At 44.6% G+C, this 19295-nt stretch overlaps 2 protein-coding genes across 15 annotated transcripts in view; one reads left to right on the top strand and one right to left on the bottom strand.

The window, feature by feature from the left end:
* Positions 1-19295, top strand: part of RNF19B (ring finger protein 19B) — a 269313-nt gene that overhangs the window by 98788 nt on the left and 151230 nt on the right. The gene's annotated exons all lie outside the window — the stretch shown is intronic.
* The window catches only part of S100PBP (S100P binding protein), a 43260-nt gene continuing 25014 nt past the window's right edge, over positions 1050-19295 (bottom strand). For 9 of the 14 annotated variants that reach the window (XM_070078827.1, XM_070078820.1, XM_070078823.1 and 6 more), the window contains 2 exons: positions 4424-4511; positions 1050-1702 (listed from right to left, as the gene is read on the bottom strand). In XM_070078827.1, coding sequence (XP_069934928.1) covers positions 1561-1702; positions 4424-4511 — 230 coding nt within the window. In that variant the 3' untranslated portion in view covers positions 1050-1560. Of the gene's footprint in view, positions 1703-4423; positions 4512-11738; positions 15874-16232; positions 17309-19295 lie in introns of those variants that run through there. The other 5 variants (XM_070078828.1, XM_070078822.1, XM_070078818.1 and 2 more) reach the window with 2 other exon arrangements.

The raw sequence follows: 19295 nt of genomic DNA on the forward strand, positions 1-19295 counted from the left end.
CCAACAAAGAAAAGGCTCACGATGTTAGAACCATCTGGCTGTGACTGTCACATTTGAGTAGAACTTTGCCTGTCCATTTGGCCCCAGAATCTAAACCAAATATCCAAGGAAAAGAGACTGGATAAAAACAGTAAACACCTAGGGACAGCTATCTAAATTTATAGGTAACCTGAATGATCAAGCTCTTCCCAAGTCAGTTTCTAAAATAGGGTAAGGTGTTTAAGGTGGGTTACTCACATACAAAGACAGGACTGATGTATCAACAAAACCAGACAGACTACAGAAACTATCAGCAACTTTCATTGGCAGTGAACAATAGCAGCATGAACACCAGACTGTAAAACCTTCCAAAATGACATCTAGAGCTGTCTGCAAAAACAGAACAACACACTCCCAAGACATCTATTAAAACAGATACACAAAGTCTGTCAACTCTGGTTAGGACACCAAACAGTGAGATCAAGTAATGCTTACGTACAACGGCTTAATCACAATTAGATTAGGCCCTCTCGAGCAGTTCTGTGAAACCATGCATCAGGGGCTCCAGCAGGTGGGAGGATGGTAACATCCAGGTCTGAAGGCACCTCTCGGTAACTAATCGTGGCAACGAAGGGGGCCTCGCCCACAGGATGGAGGCTCCTTGGCCAAACTGCACACTTCTTACTTCAAGCATCACCTCACACATACAGTTGGGGTTCAGCAGATGAAACAGAAGAGCAACTGAGACCTCAACAGCACTGGTCTGTCACAGAGCCAAGACTCTGGGTAGGCAGCTCTTCTACAGAGAGAGCAGGGAGCCACATCTAACACTGGGTACAGGAATACTGATGGTAGAACCCTAGGAAGCAGAGTGGTCACTGGGGGTTAAGAAAAGGAAGATTCTTGAAGGGTGGAGGAGACAGTCTGTCACAAGAGCACAGGGTGTTCGGCAGAGGTCAGCCGTCTCCTGGCAGAGCCAGGACAGGTACGATTTGTAAACGCTGTTGTAAAGTTCAACAATGACTGAGAAAAGCCAGATAACAATAAAGGCAGCTACTAGGTACAGAAAGGAGAGGACTTACACTTTTAATTCATCCTTTCAAAAGAATTTTCTCCTACTTCAGATGTCCTGGACTGCCAACTTTAAAATACTGACAAGTATTCAGAACTTCAAACAAAAAATAACAGGGGTTGTTCAAAGTGACGCAGCAGTTGCTCCCAGCCTGGTCGAAGCTCTTCCTCACGATAGGTTAAAAGATGACCTCTGGGCACTAGAAGGAGACGTCACTTCTGTCTGCTTGAGCCTGGGCATTCTGGCTTAATGCTGGCTTTCAGGAGGCAGCCACTTTCAACTTAAAAAATAAAAATAAAAGATATCAACTTAACACTGCTTAAACATACACAGATAGAAACAAAATTAGGAGGGACCTCATACAAAAAATTTCAAGTCAGCAACAGGCATTTCCAAAAGGTGACAAGTTCTTTAAATAAAAATCTAGTGAAAAAACTCAGAATCTACAAAGCACAAAACAGCAGAAGAAAATGAGATGCTCCTCTGGACAGGGCCCTGGCTAGGGACCTTCACTGCTGATGGGATGAGACAAACGGGCTGTACGAGAAGTCCGGGAGATGCTGGAACCGATGGTAGCTTCGCTTATTCCAGTCAACCCACTGAGTCAGACTGTATCTTTGTGGAGGATTCTGTCGGTATCGGGCATAGTTTCTATGGAGAGAGGGAGAGAACATAAACAGGATGGCTGGAATGGCTATTTGTATACAAAAAGGCAAGCAGACCCATTTTCAGAACAACTTTCCTTCTGAAAATTAGATACTAATTTTCTATTTCTAGTTTCACAATTTTAGACATTTTATTTTATATATATGAAAGCCACATCAGAAATAACTATTTCCTTCTAACTTTCAAACTCACCTAATTCCCACATGGGTATTATGATAATATGTTCCAGGGAAAACTAATGTACAAGAATATCTAAGTAGGGAAAAAAAAGGCCGGCACCGCGGCTCAATAGGCTAATCCTCCACCTGGCGGCGCAGTGCCGGCACACCGGGTTCTAGTCCCGGTCGGGGTGCCGGATTCTATCCCGGTTGCCCCTCTTCCAGGCCAGCTCTCTGCTGTGGCCCGGGAAGGCAGTGGAGGATGGCCCAAGTGCTTGGGTCCGGCACCCCATGGGAGACCAGGAGAAGCACCTGGCTCCTGCCTTCGGATCAGCGCGGTGTGCAGGCCGCAGCACACCAGCCGTTGCCGCCATTGGAGGGTGAACCAATGGCAAAAGGAAGACCTTCCTCTCTGTCTCTCTCACTATCCACTGTGCCTGTGGAAGGGAGGGAGGGAGGAAGGAAGGAAGGAAGGAGCTTCCGCTCCACAGGCATTTAAACCTGGCTGTTTCATTGCTTGCCTCAGATCTGGACTTCCAATGGGATCTCACTGTCACACGGTTCAAGGTTGCTCAGGGCAGAGCAGTTAAATTTAGTAACAGTCATATGCTGGGCTGGGGTTCTGAGCAAGACCCTCTGAGATAATCTGATCCCATTATCAACTCCAAAACTCTTCCTTATAAGCACCTGGGGAGTTCTTTAAAGACAGGGATTCTTAGTTTCTCCCTGGCCCAAGACTTAATGACTTAGAATTCCTGGAGTCAGGGTCCCACAGGTGGTTATGACATAGCAAGGCTTGAAAGTAAATTTAACAGGACTTGGCATTTCCCTATCACTATATGCAAGTACCTGCTGTATTCTTTAAACCACTCATCTCACTTAATGCTAGTGATAACCCTACTAGGAAAATACTCTGATTAACTTCTTGTGCAGGTAAGGAAGTGGAGTCTCAGGTTAAATCACCTGGCCAAGGGCATAGAGTAGAATAAGAAAAGCCTGAATTTGAATTCACATCTGATCGCAGAATTTATTTAATAACAATTATACTACACTGCCTTTCTGAGAACTACTGTGATCTTGGCAACTATAGTGAAATAAAAGGGGGAACATGCCTGATATGGTAAGAACAAAACAAAAAACAGCAAGGAATCCAGTGTGACTAAAGCAAAGTAAGTAATAGGGAGAGTAGTAGTAGACGAGGCTGATGAGCTGAGGCCAAAGCATACAGGCCTTTACAGCGGGTTCATTTTTAATTTATTTTTAAAATGACTTATTTATTTGAAAAGCAGGTTTACAGAGAGAGGGACATACAGACAAATCCTCCATTCACTAGTTTACTTCTCAAAAGGCCACAATGGCTGGGGCTGGTCCAGGCCAAAGCCAGGAGCTTGGAATTCCATCCGGGTCTCCCACATGTATGGCAGGGGCGCAAGGACTTGGGCCTTCTGGTGCTGCTTTCCCAGGTACATTAGTAGGGGGCTGGATCAAAAATGGGCAGCCAGGACTTGAATCGGCACTGACATGGAATGCCATTACAGGAAGCATTGTGCCACAACGCTAGCCTCTACCATGGGTTGTTTGTTTGTTTGTTTGTTTTTTGACAGGCAGGGTGGACAGTTAGAGACAGAGAAAAAGGTCTTCCTTTGCCATTGGTTCACCCTCCAATGGCCGCCACGGCTGGCGCGCTGCGGCAGGCGCACCGCACTGATCTGAAGGCAGGAGCCAGGTGCTTTTCCTGGTCTCCCATGGGGTGCAGGGCCCAAGCACTTGGGCCATCCTCCACTGCACTCCCTGGCCACAGCAGAGAGCTGGCCTGGAAGAGGGGCAACCAGGACAGAATCTGGTGCCCCGACCAGGACTAGAACCCAGTGTGCCGGTGCCGCAAGGCAGAGGATTAGCCTATTGAGCCGCGGCGCCGGCCTACCATGGGTTTTAAGGGTGGGAAGATGTGAGATGGAAAGCCACTGGAAAACACTGAACAAGGAAAAGAATCTGATTTAGGCTTTAAAATAAACTCAGTGTGGCCTGAGAATAATAGACAGCCAAGGGCAGAAGCCGGGAAGCACATTTAGAAAATTGCAAAAATCCAGGTGAATGAAGAGAAATGGTCAGGTTTGGGATGTATGTGCAGAGCATACAGGATCTGCTGATCCACTGGATTTGGAGAGAGAGAGAGAGAGAGAGGAGCCAAAGACAACTCCAGGGTCTCTGAGTAACTGAATCAAAAGTAACTGAACAATTCTCTAAAGTCATAATTACCAAGAATCCAGATTTCAGAACCTGGAAAGTCCTTTGACATCAATAGCCTAACATCTTCACTTTACCAATGTGAGGAGCACAGAAGTGCAGTGACTTGATCAAAGCCACATAAGCTAGTTAAATATCTCAAAGCCAGTATTAGAACCCAGGCTTCCTAAATTTCAGTCCAATTTTTATTCCCTAAATGTTTTTTTCCCACCTCTGGAATTAACAATTACAACTGCAACACCTACCACATTCTCTCTACTGTCAAATTCTATCCTTTTCCTCCTTCTAGTCACCTACTCACCGCATAGTGAGATCTGAAGGATGCTGCCGCTTCGGGTTCTGCATATGATGAACTTGATCCATCAAGGCATATAGCTCTCCCAAGGCACCTGTGACACAGAGGGTCCGTGGTTAGGAAGCAGCTGAGTGAACTACTATGACGATGGTCCAGGTCAAAGCACATGCTTTCAGGGTAAGAGGAAATAGGCACTAGTCACAGTATCTATCTACTTATGATTAAAACAAATGGATCCATACACACAAAAACTATGACATTTTATAACACAGAAATTTTTTTCTAACCACAATGAGATAATGATTTCAGGAAAAGATGCAGATTCATTACATTAACTAAAATGGAAGTTTCTATGTAGTTAAAAATGACCACCAAGGGTGACATATAATTGACAAAACGAAAAAAGTACTTGAAACATATTTGGCCAAAGTTTCTATTTTTTAAGATTTGGGGCTGGCGCTGTGGCACAGCGGGTTAATGCACCTGGCCTGAAGTGCCAGCATCCCATATGGGCGCCAGTTCGAGTCCTGGCTGCTCCACTTCTGATCTGGCCCTCTGCTATGGCCTGGAAAAGCAGGAGAAGATGGCCCAAGTCCTTGGGCCCCTGCACCCACGTGGGAGACCCAGAGGAAGCTCCTGGCTTCGGATCGGCGCAGCTCCAGCCATTGCAGCCAATTGGGAAGTGAACCAGCGGATGGAAGACCTCTCTCTCTCTCTCTGCCTCTCCTCTGTGTAACTCTTTCAAATAAATAAATGAATCTTTTTTAAAAAATATTTATTTAATTATTTGAAAGGCAAGGTTACAGAGAGAACGGGAAAGACAAAGATCTTTCATCTGCTGGTTCACTCCCCAAATGGCTGCAAGTCAGGAGCCTGGAACTCCATCCTAGTCTCCTATGTGGGTGGTAGGGGCCCAAGCATTTCCACTGCTTTTCCAGGTGTGCTAACAAAGAGCTGGATCAGAAATGGGGCAGCCCAGACTCGAACCCTATGGGATGCCAGTGTCACAGCTTAACCCTCTGCACCAGACCCTGCCTCTGGTCTTAGTTTAATATGCTTTTTAACAAAGACGAGTCTCTTAATTAAAAAAAAAAAATCAAGAACATGAATAGGCAACTAACAGAAGTAATACAAATGATCAAAAATCCTAATGAAGCAGTAGGCATTGTGGCACAGTGGGTAAGGTCACCACAAGGGATACTCGCATCCCATCTCAGAGCACCAATTGAGTCCTGCTTGCTCTGCTTCCAGTCCAGCTCTCTGGGAAGCAGCAGATGATGGCTTAAGTAATCAAGTCCCTATCACCCATGTAGAGACCCAGATGGAGTTCCTGGCTCTTGGATTCAGCCTGGCCCAACCCTGTTCTTGTAGCCATTTAGGGAGTGAACCAGTGGGTGTAAGATCTTTCTCTGTCACTCTGCCTCTCAAATATTTTTTTTTTTTAAAACAAAATGAGGGGCTGGCGTTGTGGCACAGCAGCTTGAACAGCAATCTACAGCGCCAGCATCCCATATGGTGCCAGTTTGAGTCCTGGCTGCTCCACTTCTGATCCAACTCCCTGCTAATGAACCTGGGAAAGCAGCAGAAGATGGCCCAAGTCCCTGGATCTCTGCACCCATGTCTGCCTATCCCAGCCCCAACCATTGCAGCCATTTGGGGGGTGAACCAGCAGATGGAAGATCTGTCTCTCCTTTCTAACTCTGCCTTTCAAATAAACAAATCTTTTTTTAATTTTTATTTTTTGACAGAGTGGACAGTGAGAGAGAGAGACAGAGAGAAAGGTCTTCCTTTGCCGTTGGTTCACCCTCCAATGGTCGCCACGGCTGGCACGCTGCGGCCGGCGCACCACGCTGATCTGATGGCAGGAGCCAGGTGCTTCTCCTGATCTCCCATGGGGTGCAGGGCCCAAGCACTTGGGCCATCCTCCACTGCACTCCCTGGCCACAGCAGAGAGCTGGCCTGGAAGAGGGGCAACCAGGACAGAATCCGGTGCCCCGACCGGGACTAGAACCTGGTGTGCTGGCCCGCAAGGTGGAGGATTAGCCTATTGAGCCGCGGCGCTGGCCCAAATAAACAAATCTTAAAAAAGAAAGAAAAGAATGTTCAATCTCACTAATACAAAAAGAAAATATTACTCTCATTCCTTGAGGGAGAACATAAATCCAAAGTGAGTTTTCCCTTTAGGGGAAGTAGCTCTAAATTAGAACATTCCTTACTTGCTAGAGTTGTTAAACTAGAACCAAAGGTCTCAATTCCAACTGCCTTCCCTCTATCCTTTCACATCACTAGCACCTCACCCCCTGTAGGCTCCCAAAAAGAACATTTCAGTGGAACTGGGAGATAACTGGCTTTGTAAAACTTTCAAGATCTGTTTTTTCGTGTGAAAGCATTATCAGACAGGCACTAGATGGAAATTTTGTGTTTATCAAAATGGAACCACAAGATTATTTGTAGACCATGTCCTTCACCTCCGTCATCGCCTAACATTTAGATCCTACCGAAATGCCTTGTTAAAGGAAACTAGACATACTATAGACTTGCTACAAGGAAATCCATTTACATTAAACAGAGAAAAGAAAGAACAGCCAGTTGGGCCCGAGGAGCCTAATATACAAATACTAGGAATGAAAGTTCAGCAGCTATAATTTACATAGCACTTACCATGTATCTGGCATGTTCCTATGTGCTTTTACATATATTAACTCACTTATTCTTTTTAAAAAATAGATACTTATTTATTTAAAAGGCAGAATGACAGAGGGGGAGAGATAGAGATTATCCTGCATCTATCAGTTCACTCCCCAAATGCCTGCCAACAGCCACTGGTAGGCCAGGCCAAACCCAGGAGCCAGGAACTCCATTCAGGTCTCCTAAGTGGGTGGCAGGAACCCAAGTACGTGGGCCATCATCTGCTGCCTTCTCAGGTACACTAGCAAACTGGATGGGAGGCATGGAATAGCCATTACTAGAATTCATGTACTCTGCAATGGGATGCAAGCATTTCAAGAGGTGGCTTAACCCACTGGCACTACAATGCCTGCCCTTCATTTATTTATTTATTTTTTTTTTTTACAATAAAACTATAAGGTACTTCCCCCATTTTACAGACTAAGAAAACTATTAAAAAATTTTTCAAGAAACTGAGACAAAGAAAGTTAAGTAATTTGCCCAGGTCATACCACTAGTGACAGAACCAAAACCCCAACAATACAATACCACCGTAGGCTTGAATTTCCTTTAAAAAATTTCTAGGACTAACATTTCATAGTTGAGATCAGAAAGCAAGAAAAATACTGAAATGTGTCTCCTGTACACCCTCTTGGTACTTAGAACAGGACTGAGTAAACAGGGCTCAGTAAGTGTCTCAGATCATGCAACAAGAAATGTTAAGTTTTCATTACCATTAAGAACTTACTGTTCTAGTCCCAGGTGCTTAGGCAGCCGCAGGTTACAATACAGATATGGCTAAGTCCAAGAACCACACCAACAACAACCAGTCCCGAAAACGGCACAGAAATGGAATCGAGAAACCGCAATCACAAAGATATGAATTTCTTAAAGGGGTGGACCCCAAGTTCCTGAGGAAGATGTGTTTTGCCAAGCAGCAAAAGAAAGCCTGAAGATGATACATGCCAACAACACCACGGCTATGAATGCATGTGCTGAAGCTATCAAGGCCCTAGGATCCCAAAGGGTGTCAGCTGCAAGCTCGACTAACTTGCCTACATCACCCACCCCAAGCTTGGGAAGCGTGTGAATGCCCACGTTACCAAAGTCTTAGGCTATCCTGGATAAAGACCAAGACAAAGGCCAAGACTGAGCCTCAAATGAAGGCCAAGGCCAAGGCTCAAACAAGTCCCAGGCTGCATGCAGAGCACCAGTTCCAGCTCAGGCTCCTCCCAAAGGTGCCCAGCCCCCTAGGAAAGCTCTGTAGTAACAGCCTTTGCCTGCCAGAACTGCCTACAAGCACAGAACTGCTGTGACCCTGGGCTGTTGTGTGCATGGGCTAATGTCCTCCTGTGCTGTCTGTAGAAGGAAGGAAGGGAGGAAGGGAGGGAGGGAGGGAGGGAAGGAGGGAGGACTTACTGTGTCAGAGTAGGGTTACCTTATTACTAATAAAATTTTAAGATTTAGTAGTCTAAAGATTATGGGAGCTAATGTGCCAGGACTCAAACTCAGGTGGAGCTACTAACCCAAAAATCTTATTTTAGCTCATAACTTCAACCTCTTCCTCCAAATTTAGAGATGCTAACAAGAATGGAAACATTTCAATTTTTTCTTCTCTTCACAGTCTCTAACAGATGGGCTTTCTTGGACCCACAATCAGTATCATGGGTTTATTTTAAGTTGTGGCTAAAAGGTGGTGAAGACTGTCCTTTGTTTTTTATCTAAGAACAAAATCAGGAGAAAAAAAAATTAACTTCAGGAATGGGATCTGTAATCCATCTAAATAATAATCTATAAATATGAGCTGGCTGGTTTTGGGGAACATCGAGGGGAACAACTATCCTTAAAGAATCAGAAGTGAATCAATTGTTGTGTCACAGTAGAGGAGAGAATGGAGAATCCCGAGTGCCTGCTATGCCAATTCTGACAGGCTTTCTAGGTCACCATATTTTGTACCACAGAGAATCTCTTGGCTGGCTGAGGTCTACAAAGTGTTCTGTCACAAATGGGTCATTAAATTAATCAGATACTCTCCTTTAAAATGTGAATATGAGCTGTAATAATGGGAATCAGAGAGAACAGCACAGGCAAAGTTCTGAGAGAGAACAGTCACCAGCAATAGGTAGAAGAAATACTGGTCAGAGAAAATCTGAATATGAACAAAGGCACCCTCTCCCGAGAAGTATGGTACTTGGCTCTATGGCTGATTCTTTTCACAATGAGGCCTTGTGATGTTGTTGAGGGTCTAATATTCAACCTCTTCTGTAAATCCTGAAACTGAGTTACTTGAAAGCAATCTTAGGGGGGCAGGTGCTCAGCACAGCACTGGAGTCCTCATTCGGGATGCCCACATCCTATATCAGAGTGCCTAGTTTGAGGCCCAGCTCTTCTACTTCCAACCCAACTTCCTGCTAAAGTGCATCCTGGGAAGGCAGCAGATGATGGTTCAAATGCTTGGGTCCCTGCTACACACATGGGAGACCTAGAATGAATTTCTGGCTCCTGTCTTCAGTCTGGTCCAGCACTGGCTGTTGTGGGTATTTGGGGAGTGAATCAGAGGATAGAAGACCTCTGTCTCTCTGCCTTCCAAAGAAAATAAAAATAAATTTAAAAAAAATTTTAAAGCAATCATACTTTGTTTCATTCAGTCTAAGAAGACTGAATAAAGGGAAGAGGAAAGGAAAAATGTGATGCAGGAGCCATGGACTACTGCTTTTATTAAACAGATTACCAAAATAAGAACAAAAAAAATGTAAGAAACAGGAATGCATGTGTCACTTCTAAGTCAACAAAACTGCAATAATCTAGTACAAATCTTAACTGAATTTCCTCATAGACAAGGCAAAAAGCTTTTAAAAGAAGCAATTATTATATAACTCATCTTTGAAGTGATTTTACATGGGTTTCTGATTGACACACAAATACCAACAGTCTTGGTAAAGGCAGAATTAAAATTTGTAGAATTTATGGGCGCCAGTTCTAGTCCCAGTTGCTCTTCTTCCAGGCCAGCTCTCTGCTGTGGCCCGGGAAGGCAGTGGAGGATGGCCCAAGTGCTTGGGCCCCTGCACCCACATGGGAGACCAGGAGGAAGCACCTGGCTCCTGGCTTCGGATTGGCACAGCTCCAGCTGTTGTGGCCATTTGGGGAAAGAATGGAAGCAAGACCTTTCTCTCTCTTTCTGTCTGTAACTCTGTCAAATAAATAAAATCTTCAAGATGGATGGGGGACTTTGCCTCCTACTGTGAGCAACTAGAAGCTGGGCAAAAATATATGAAAAAATCTATAAAACTGCCTTGAGACTGATCAGAACTGCGGCTCCAGAAGGGATCAACTAAGCTGAGGCTGGAAACTTGTTATGAATCTAATTGTCCAAAAAAAGCTTTTTAAAATATCTTTTCTATTATTTTTAAAAGATTTATTTATTTGAAAGTCAGAGAGAGAGATGGAGAAACAGAGAGAACGAGAGAGCTCTTCCATCTGATTACTTCTCAGGTGGCCACAATGGCCAGGGCTGGGCTAGGCCAAAGCTAGGAGCCAGGAGCTTCTTCTGGGTCTCACATGGCCTGCAGGGGCCCACACACTTGGGCCACCTTCCGCTGCTTTTCCCAAGCCTTTAGCAGGGAGCTGGATCAAAAGCGGAGCAGCAAGGTTTCAACTGGTGCCTATATGGGATGCCAGCTTTCCAGGTAAAGGCTTAACCCACTATGCCACATCGGACTGCTTTTTAAAAAGGCAGGGGCAGGAGTCTGGCCTAGAAGTTAGGACACCACCTGGGACATCCACATCTTATTTTGGAGTCCCTGGATTTGAGTCCTGGCTCTGCTCTGATTACAGCTTTCTGCTGGTGTGGACCTTGGGAGGCAGCAGTGATGGCTCATGTAGTTGGGCTCCTGCCACCCACACGGGAGACCTGGATTGAGTTCCTGGTTCCTCATTTTAGCCTAGCCCAGCCCTGGCAGCTGTGGGCTTTTGGGAAGTGAACTAGTAGTGTGAGATCTGTCTGTTGGTCTCTGTTTTTCAAACAGATAAAACTTTTTTTTCCTAAAATGAAGGCAAAACAAACACTTCCTAAATAACCAGAGGCTTCACCACCAGCAGATCTGTACTATGAGAAATATTAAAAGATGTTCATCAGGAAAAAGAAAAATAATACCAGATGGAAACCTTTATCTATAGAAAGGAAGCAGCAGCACTAGGGAAGGTACTTGGTACAGCAGTTAAGACACTGCTGGGGATGCCTGTGTCACGTATCACAGGCCCGAGTTCAGATCTTGGCTCTACTCTCGATTCCAGCTTCCTGCTAAGGCATACAACTGGAGGCAACAGCTGATGGCTCAAGTGAGTTGGTTCCTGTCAGCCATGTTGGAGACCCACATTGAGTTCCGGGCTCCTGGCATCAGCCTGGCTTGGCCTCAGGCTGTCTCTGGCATGTGGGAAGTAAATCAACATATGGTAGATCTCTGTGTCTCCTTGTCTTTCAAAAAAATAAAGAGCACTAGAAATGTTAACTACATGAGCAAATATAAAAGACTTATTATTCTCATTTTTAGAATCTCTTTAAAGAGATAATTGACTAAGGCAAAAATAATAATGTATAACATGGTTTATATATAAAACAAAAGCACACACAGAAGGAGGGAGACTTGGAAGTGTCTAATTTTTTAAATTTTTATTTATTTGAAAGGTAGAGTGACAAAGACAGCGAAACAAAGATCTTCACTCCTCGAATGGTTATAACAACCAGGTGTAGGCCAGGCCAAATCCAGGAGCCAGGAATCCCTTCCTCACCTCCCACATGGGTGGCAGAGGCCCAAGTTCTTGGTCCACCTTCTGCTGCCTTGCTGCCTTCCCAGGTTTAGAAGCAGAGTAGTTGGGACCCAAACCTGCATTCCAATAGGAGACGCTGGCATCCCAAGTGGCGACTTAACCCACCACACCACAACATAGGCCCCTGGAAATGTGTGCTGCCAGGATAAATATAAATGATACATTACTTGTAAACTACAGAGCAATAGCTCTCAAAGTGTGTTCAAGGATCCCTGGGATTTTCAAGACCCTTTTGAGGCTTTACTAGGTCAAAATTATTTTCATAACACTAACATGTTATTTGGCTTTTTTAAAGATTTCTTTATTTGAAAATCAGAGTTACACAGAGAGAGGAGAGGCAGAGAGAGAAAGTCTTCCATCCTCTGGTTCACTCTCCAATTGGCCACAACAGCTGAAGCTGCACCAATCTGAAGCCAGGAGCCAGGAGCTTATTTTGGGTCTCCCACGCGGAGGCAGGGGTCCAAGGACTTGGGCCATCTTCCACTGCTTTCCCAGGCCACAGCATAGAGAGCTGGATCAGAAGCAGAGCAGCCGAAACTCGAACCAGTGCCCATATGGGATGCCAGCACTGCAGGAGGCAGCTTTACCTGCTACGCCATGCACCGGCCCCGTTATTTGGCTTTTTCATTTATATTCTCTCACAGGTGCATGGTAGAGCTTTCTAGAGGCTAGGTGACAGATTATCAAATTCACAATCACAAAAAGAGAATCCAGTAGTCTCCAATAAAGCCATATATTAAAGAGTGTCACCTTTTCATAAATGTGCTTTGTTTAGGTAGATAGCTATGTGTAATAAATATACTAATATAAAAGCAGAGTTACTTATAATATGTTACTTATGTTAATAGGCAATGAGCTTGTTATACAAATTGAAATAAGCATCAAGATGGTAGATTTAATACAACCAAATGTGAAACTGATTGTGAGGCTGGGGGGACAAAAGCAAGATTCAACTATAAGCTGTCTACAGACATTGCGTCAAGCACATAGACAAAGGTAAGTCAAAAGTCAAAGGAAGGAGCCGGCGCTGTGGCTTACCAAGTAAAGCCACTACCTGCAGTGCTGGCATCCCACATAGGTGCCGGTTTGAATCCCGGCTGTTCCACTTCCAATCCAGCTCTTTGCTATGGCCTGGGTAAGCAGCAGAAGATGGCCCAAATGCTTGGGTCCCTGCACCCATGTGGGAGACCCGGAGGAAGCTCCTTGCTCCTGGCTTTGGATCAGCACAGCTCTGGTCATTGTGGCCAATTGGGGAGTGAACCAGTGAATGGAAGACCTCTCTGCCTCCCCTTCTCTCTCTGTGTAACTCTGACTTTTAAATAAATAATTAAATCTTTTAAAAATAAAAGTCAAAAGAAGAGATGCGGGACTGAGGCACAGTGGTCTAAGACTCCGCCTGCAGTGCTGGAATCCCATATGGGCTCAGGTTCGAGTCCCGGCTGCTCCATTTCCGATCCAGCTCTCTGCTATGGCCTGGGAAAGCAGAAGATGGTGCAAGTCCTTGGGCCCCTGCACCCACGTGGGAGACCCAAAAGAATCTCCTGGCTCCTGACTTCAGATCGGCTCAGCTACAGCCACTGGCAGCCATTTGGGGAATGAACCAGCGGATGGAAGACCTCTCTCTCTCTGCCTCTCCCTCTCTCTGCCCTTCAAACATAAATAAAAATCTTTAAAAAAGAAAGAAAAGTCAAAGAAAGAAAAAAATGCAAACATAAGTCAAAACAAAAGAAAGCTAGGGCCCAGCACTGTGGTATAGTGGATTAAGCCAAAGCTTGCACCACCAGCATCACATATGGCCACTAGTTAGACTCCCAGCTGCTCTGCTTCTAACCCAGTTCCCTGCTAATGTGTCTGGGAAGGCAATGGAAGATGGCCCAAGTACTTGTGCCTCCACCACATATGGAGACCAGGAAGGGGTTCCTGGCTCCTGGGTTTGGCCTGGCCCAGACCTAGCCATTGCAGGCATCTGGGAAGTGAACCAGTAAATGAAGATCTCTGTTTTGCTCTGATTTTCAAATAAATAAATAATACATCCTTTTTTTAAAAAAATCTAGAAAACAAAAGCAAATTAAACTCAAAAAAAGTGAAAGAAAAGAAAAAACAAAGTGAAAAATATCAATGAAACAGAAAACATGATGGCCACAACTAATATAAAAATATGACTAAAAACTTACTTGGGGAGAGTGAGGGGGTCACTAAAATTGATAAATTTTTAGATATAATGTTCAAGAAAACAAAGGCACAATGACCAACATTAAAAATTAAAGAGTAAGGGCCAGTGCTATGGCACAGTGGGTTGCAGTGCTGGCATCCCATATGGGCATCAGTTCGAGTCCTGGTTGCTCTACTTCCAATCCAGCTCCCTACTAATGTGCCTGGGAAAGCAGCAGAAGATGGCCCAAGTCTTTGGGTTCCTCCACCCTCGTGGGAAACCTGAAAGAGGCTCCTGGCTTCTGGCTTTGGATGGGTTTAGTTCCGGCCATTGCAGCCATTTTGGGAGTGAACCAGCAGATGGACGACCTCTCTCTCCCTCTCTCCCTCTCCCTCTCCCTCCCTCTCTCTCTCTCTCTCTCTGCCTCTCTGGAACTCTTTCAAATAAATAAATAAAAATCCTAAAAAAAAAAGTATTACAAATTATTAAGGAATAATTCACCAAGACCAAATGAATTTATCCTAGAAATAGAAGTTGGACTAACAAGTAAAAATTTAAAAATAGAATGCAACCAAGTACAAAGGAAAAACACTATATGATATTCTAAATAAATGCAGAAAAACCATTTGGTAAGATTCACCACTCATTCATGAGAAAAACTCTCACCAAAACTTTGAATATGAGAACTTTCTCAAACTGATAAAGGACATCTATGATAAATATACAGCTACTAACATACTAAAAGTTCCAGTCAGTGCAACATGGGAAGAAAGGAAATGCTCATAAGTTGGAAAGAAATGTTGTCTTTATTTGCAGATAATATTACCATGTAACACAACAAGTTCTAAAGGAATCCATTAAAATGTTAGCAAAATTTAGCATGGTTTGTACGATACAATATCAAAATATAAAATCACTTGTTTTCTATATGCCGACTGGAAATTAAAACATAAAAGTCTACCATTTACAATAACATAAAATGAGGGTTATTTCCAAATGTTTGTGTAAAAATGGAATTCAGTTTATCTTAGCACAAAAAACTTTGAAATCCATACATATGAGGAGTATTTAAAAAGCTCATAATAAAATGTGTATTATGAAAAAATTATGCGGGGATTTCAAAATTTTTGAACCTAAACAAATTTATTATTTAAAAAAAGTTTGATGAAGTATTTAATTTTAAAATAAGACTTATTTATTTGAAAGTTAGAGCTAGAGAAAGAGAGAAAAGGAGGGATGGAGAGAGGTATTCCATCCACTGGCTCACTCCCTAGCTGGCTGCAACCATCTGGGGCTGGGCCAGGCTGAGGCCAGGCGTTTCTTCAGTCTCTCACACGGGTGCAGGGGCCCAAGCACCCAGGCTGTCCTCCACTGCCCTCAGAGGTGCACCAGCAGAGAGCTGGATCAGAAGTGGAGCAGCTAGGACTTGAACCAGCACCCACATGTGATGCCGGCACTGTGGGCACAACACCAGACCTGACGATGTATTTATTTGAAAGAAAAAGCAAGAGACAGATCTTTCATCCCCTAGTTCACTCTACAAATGTCCGTAATAGCCAGGAGTGGGCCAGGACAAAGCCAGGAGCCAGGAACTCTATCCTGATATATCCCACAAGAATGACAGGGGCTCTAGTACTTGGGCCATCATCGGCTACCTTCCCAGGACATCAGCAAGGAGTTGGATTAGACACAGAGTAGCTGGGATGCTGGTATTGCAAGCAGCAGCTTTACACATTGTACCACAACACCAGCATCCAAATGTATCTTTAAATTCCATTTTCCATGAACTTTATGTTAAGGTACCCTTGTACTTAATTAATGAATTTTTTTTTTTTTTTTTTTTACAGGCAGAGTGGACAGTGAGAGAGAGAGACAGAGAGAGAAAGGTCTTCCTTTTTGCCGTTGGTTCACCCTCCAATGGCCGCCGCTGCAGCCGGCGCACCGCGCTGATCCGATGGCAGGAGCCAGGATCCAGGTGCTTTTCCTGGTCTCCCATGGGGTGCAGGGCCCAAGCACATGGGCCATCCTCCACTGCACTCCCTGGCCATAGCAGAGAGCTGGCCTGGAAGAGGGGCAACCGGGACAGAATCCGGTTCCCCGACCGGGACTAGAACCCGGTGTGCCGGCGCCGCAAGGTGGAGGATTAGCCTATTGAGCCACGGCGCCGGCCCAATTAATGAATTTAAGAGAACATGTATAAGATCTTTAAAATATAAGCTATAACAATTCCATTTTTTTTTTTTTTTTTTTTGACAGGCAGAGTGGACAGTGAGAGAGAGAGAGACAGAGAGAAAGGTCTTCCTTTGCCGTTGGTTCACCCTCCAATGGCCGCCGTGGCCGGCGCGCTGCGGCCGGCGCACCGCGCTGATCCGATGGCAGGAGCCAGGAGCCAGGTGCTTTTCCTGGTCTCCCATGGGGTGCAGGGCCCAAGCACCTGGGCCATCCTCCACTGCACTCCCTGGCCACAGCAGAGAGCTGGCCTGGAAGAGGGGCAACCGGGACAGAATCCGGCGCCCCGACCGGGACTAGAACCCGGTGTGCCGGCGCCGCTAGGCGGAGGATTAGCCTAGTGAGCCGCGGCGCCGGCAACAATTCCAATTAAATACCCAGCAGGTATACTTGAATTGACAAGCTAAAGCTGATGCTAACAACAACAAAAGAGCTCAGGTGTTGTGACACAGCGGGTTAAGTCACCACTTGGTATGCCTTCATCCCGTATCAGATCAAGTCTCATCTCCACTTTCAATCCAGCTTCCTACAAATGATCCTGGGATACAGAAAATGATGGCCCAAGTACTTGGGTTCCTGCCACCCACATGGGAGAGCTAGATAGAGTTCCAGGCTCTTGGCTTTGGCCTGGACCAGTTGTGGTTTTTGTAGGCATTTGAGGAGTCAACCAACGAATGCAAAACCTCTCCCTCTGTTACTCTTTCAGATAAATAAAACTTTAAAAACATATATAGAGATGACAAACAAGCACATGAAAATGTACGCTGTACTTCAATTATAATTCAAAAAGAAGAGATATCTTCAGAAAATGATAAATTCATCCATAAAATGCTATGAAAACGGAATAAAACAACAAAGAACTTTTGGAAAGTATAAACATAAATAGGGAAATAAAGAAGTCAATAAAAGGATAAAAAGATATAGTTGAGAAAACATCCCAGAGTGAATAGGCAGAACAAAGATGGAAAGAGACTCAGAACATCAATCCTTGAAGGTTCAGTATCTATTAGGAGTTCCTGAAAGAGAACAGATAATGGAAAGAGGAAGAAAAACTATAAAAAACAACAACAACAACAAAAAAAACAACTTCCCAACTAAAGACTACGTTTTGCAGGTTAAAAGGCCCACTGAATTTCTAAAATAAGGAATGCAATAGGGGGAAAAAAGACCATGTCAACACATCTCAATAATCACTACAAAATTTTAGAATACAGTAGATAAAAAGAACACAGATATTTTCAGAGAGGAAAAGGTTAAGTCACACACAAAGGAATTAAACTGATTAGCTTTTAAAAAATGTTTCTTATTTTTCTTAAAGATTTACTACTTGAAAGGCAAAGTGGATAGAATGAGAAAGAGATATTCCATCGGCTAGTTCACCTCCCTAAATATCTGCAATAACCAGGCTGGAACAGGACAAAGCCAAGAGGCAAGAATTCCATCTGGGTCTCCCATAAAGGTGGAAGGGGCCCAAGACCTTGAGCTACCATCACTGCTTCCCAGGATGCAACAGCAGGAAGCTGGATGGGAAGCAGGGTGGTCAGGACTCAAATGGCACTAGGACATGGGATATAGGACGTCACAAGCAGCAACTTAATCCACTGTCCAACAATGCCCACTCTGATAATAGCCTTTTTAACAGCAACAATGAATGTATGCCTTAAGAATTATGAAAAAAAAAATGGTTTTCAATTTATAACTCTATACCAAATATCAACCAGATAGGAAGATAGAATAAAAAGGTTTTTAAATATGTAGAGACCCCAAAAATGAATCTCCTATGCTTTCTTCCTTAGAAATTCTTAGAGGATATATTCTACTGAAACCAAAGAACAAGAGAGGAAAAATAGGGGCTCCAGAAAACAGAATTCAGGGCAGGAGGACAGCAAAGGGAAATAAATGCTAGGACTCTCTAAGCAAGGCTAGAGTACAAGCCCTGCAGACTACAGCAGAACAGAGGGTCAAGCAAGAGGGTCTCCAGAAAATAAGACATGACAGAATACAGAGTGTGTTTCAGCATTTGTGAGGGTAGAGGAAGATTAAGTTCTAAGATTAAATAGGGGGTCAGTTCGAGTCCCCACTGTTCCACCTCTGATCCAGCTCCCTGCTAATGTGCCTGGAAAGGCAGCGGAGGATGGCCCAAGTCCTTGGGCCCCTACACCCACATGGGAGACAGGAATGTAGGTTCCCAGCTCCTGGCTTCAGGAAAGACAAGCTCCACCCTTTGCAGTCATTTGGGGAGAGAACCAGTCAATCTCTCTCTTTCTCTCTGCATTTAAAATAACTAAATAAATCCAAAACAAACAGAAGTGGAATGGTAGTTTACAGGAACTAGGGGAAGGGAAGAATGGGAAATGTTTAATGCATGTAGTTTTTTTTTTAAGATTTATTTGAAAGTCAGAATTACATAGAGGAGAGGCAGAGAGAATGAGAGGTCTTCCCTCCGCTGGTTCACTCCCCAGATGGCCGCAACGGAGTTGTGCTGATCCAAAGCTAGAAACCAGGAGCTTCCTCCAGGTCTCCCACAAGGGTGCAGGGGCCCAAGGACTTGGGTCATCTTCTACTGCTTTCCCAGGCCACAGCAGAGAGCTGGATAGGAAGTGGAGCAGCCGGGTCTCGAACAGGCACCCATATGGGATGCCGGCACTTCAGGTCAGGGCATTAACCTGCTGCGCCACAGTATCGGCCCCAATGCATATAGTTTCAGAACTATATGATGAGAAATTTCTGCAGAGGGGCCAGTGTTCTGGCTTCACAGGTTAAGCTGGTTGCCTGCGATGCCAGCATCCCACACGGGCTACAGTTCATGTCCCAGCTGCTTTGCTTTCCATCCAGCTCCCTGTTGATGCACCTGGAAAGGCAGAAGATGGCCCAAGTATTTGGGCCCCTGCACCCATGTAGAAGCCCTGAGTGAAGTTCCTGGTTCCTGGTTTGGGACCGGAAAAACGGTTTCACCTGCTACATCTCAGCGCTGGCCCCTTGAACTATACTTTTTAAGATTTA

The sequence above is a fragment of the Oryctolagus cuniculus genome, chromosome 7 (assembly GCF_964237555.1).
Source record: "Oryctolagus cuniculus chromosome 7, mOryCun1.1, whole genome shotgun sequence".
Lineage (NCBI taxonomy): Eukaryota > Metazoa > Chordata > Mammalia > Lagomorpha > Leporidae > Oryctolagus > Oryctolagus cuniculus.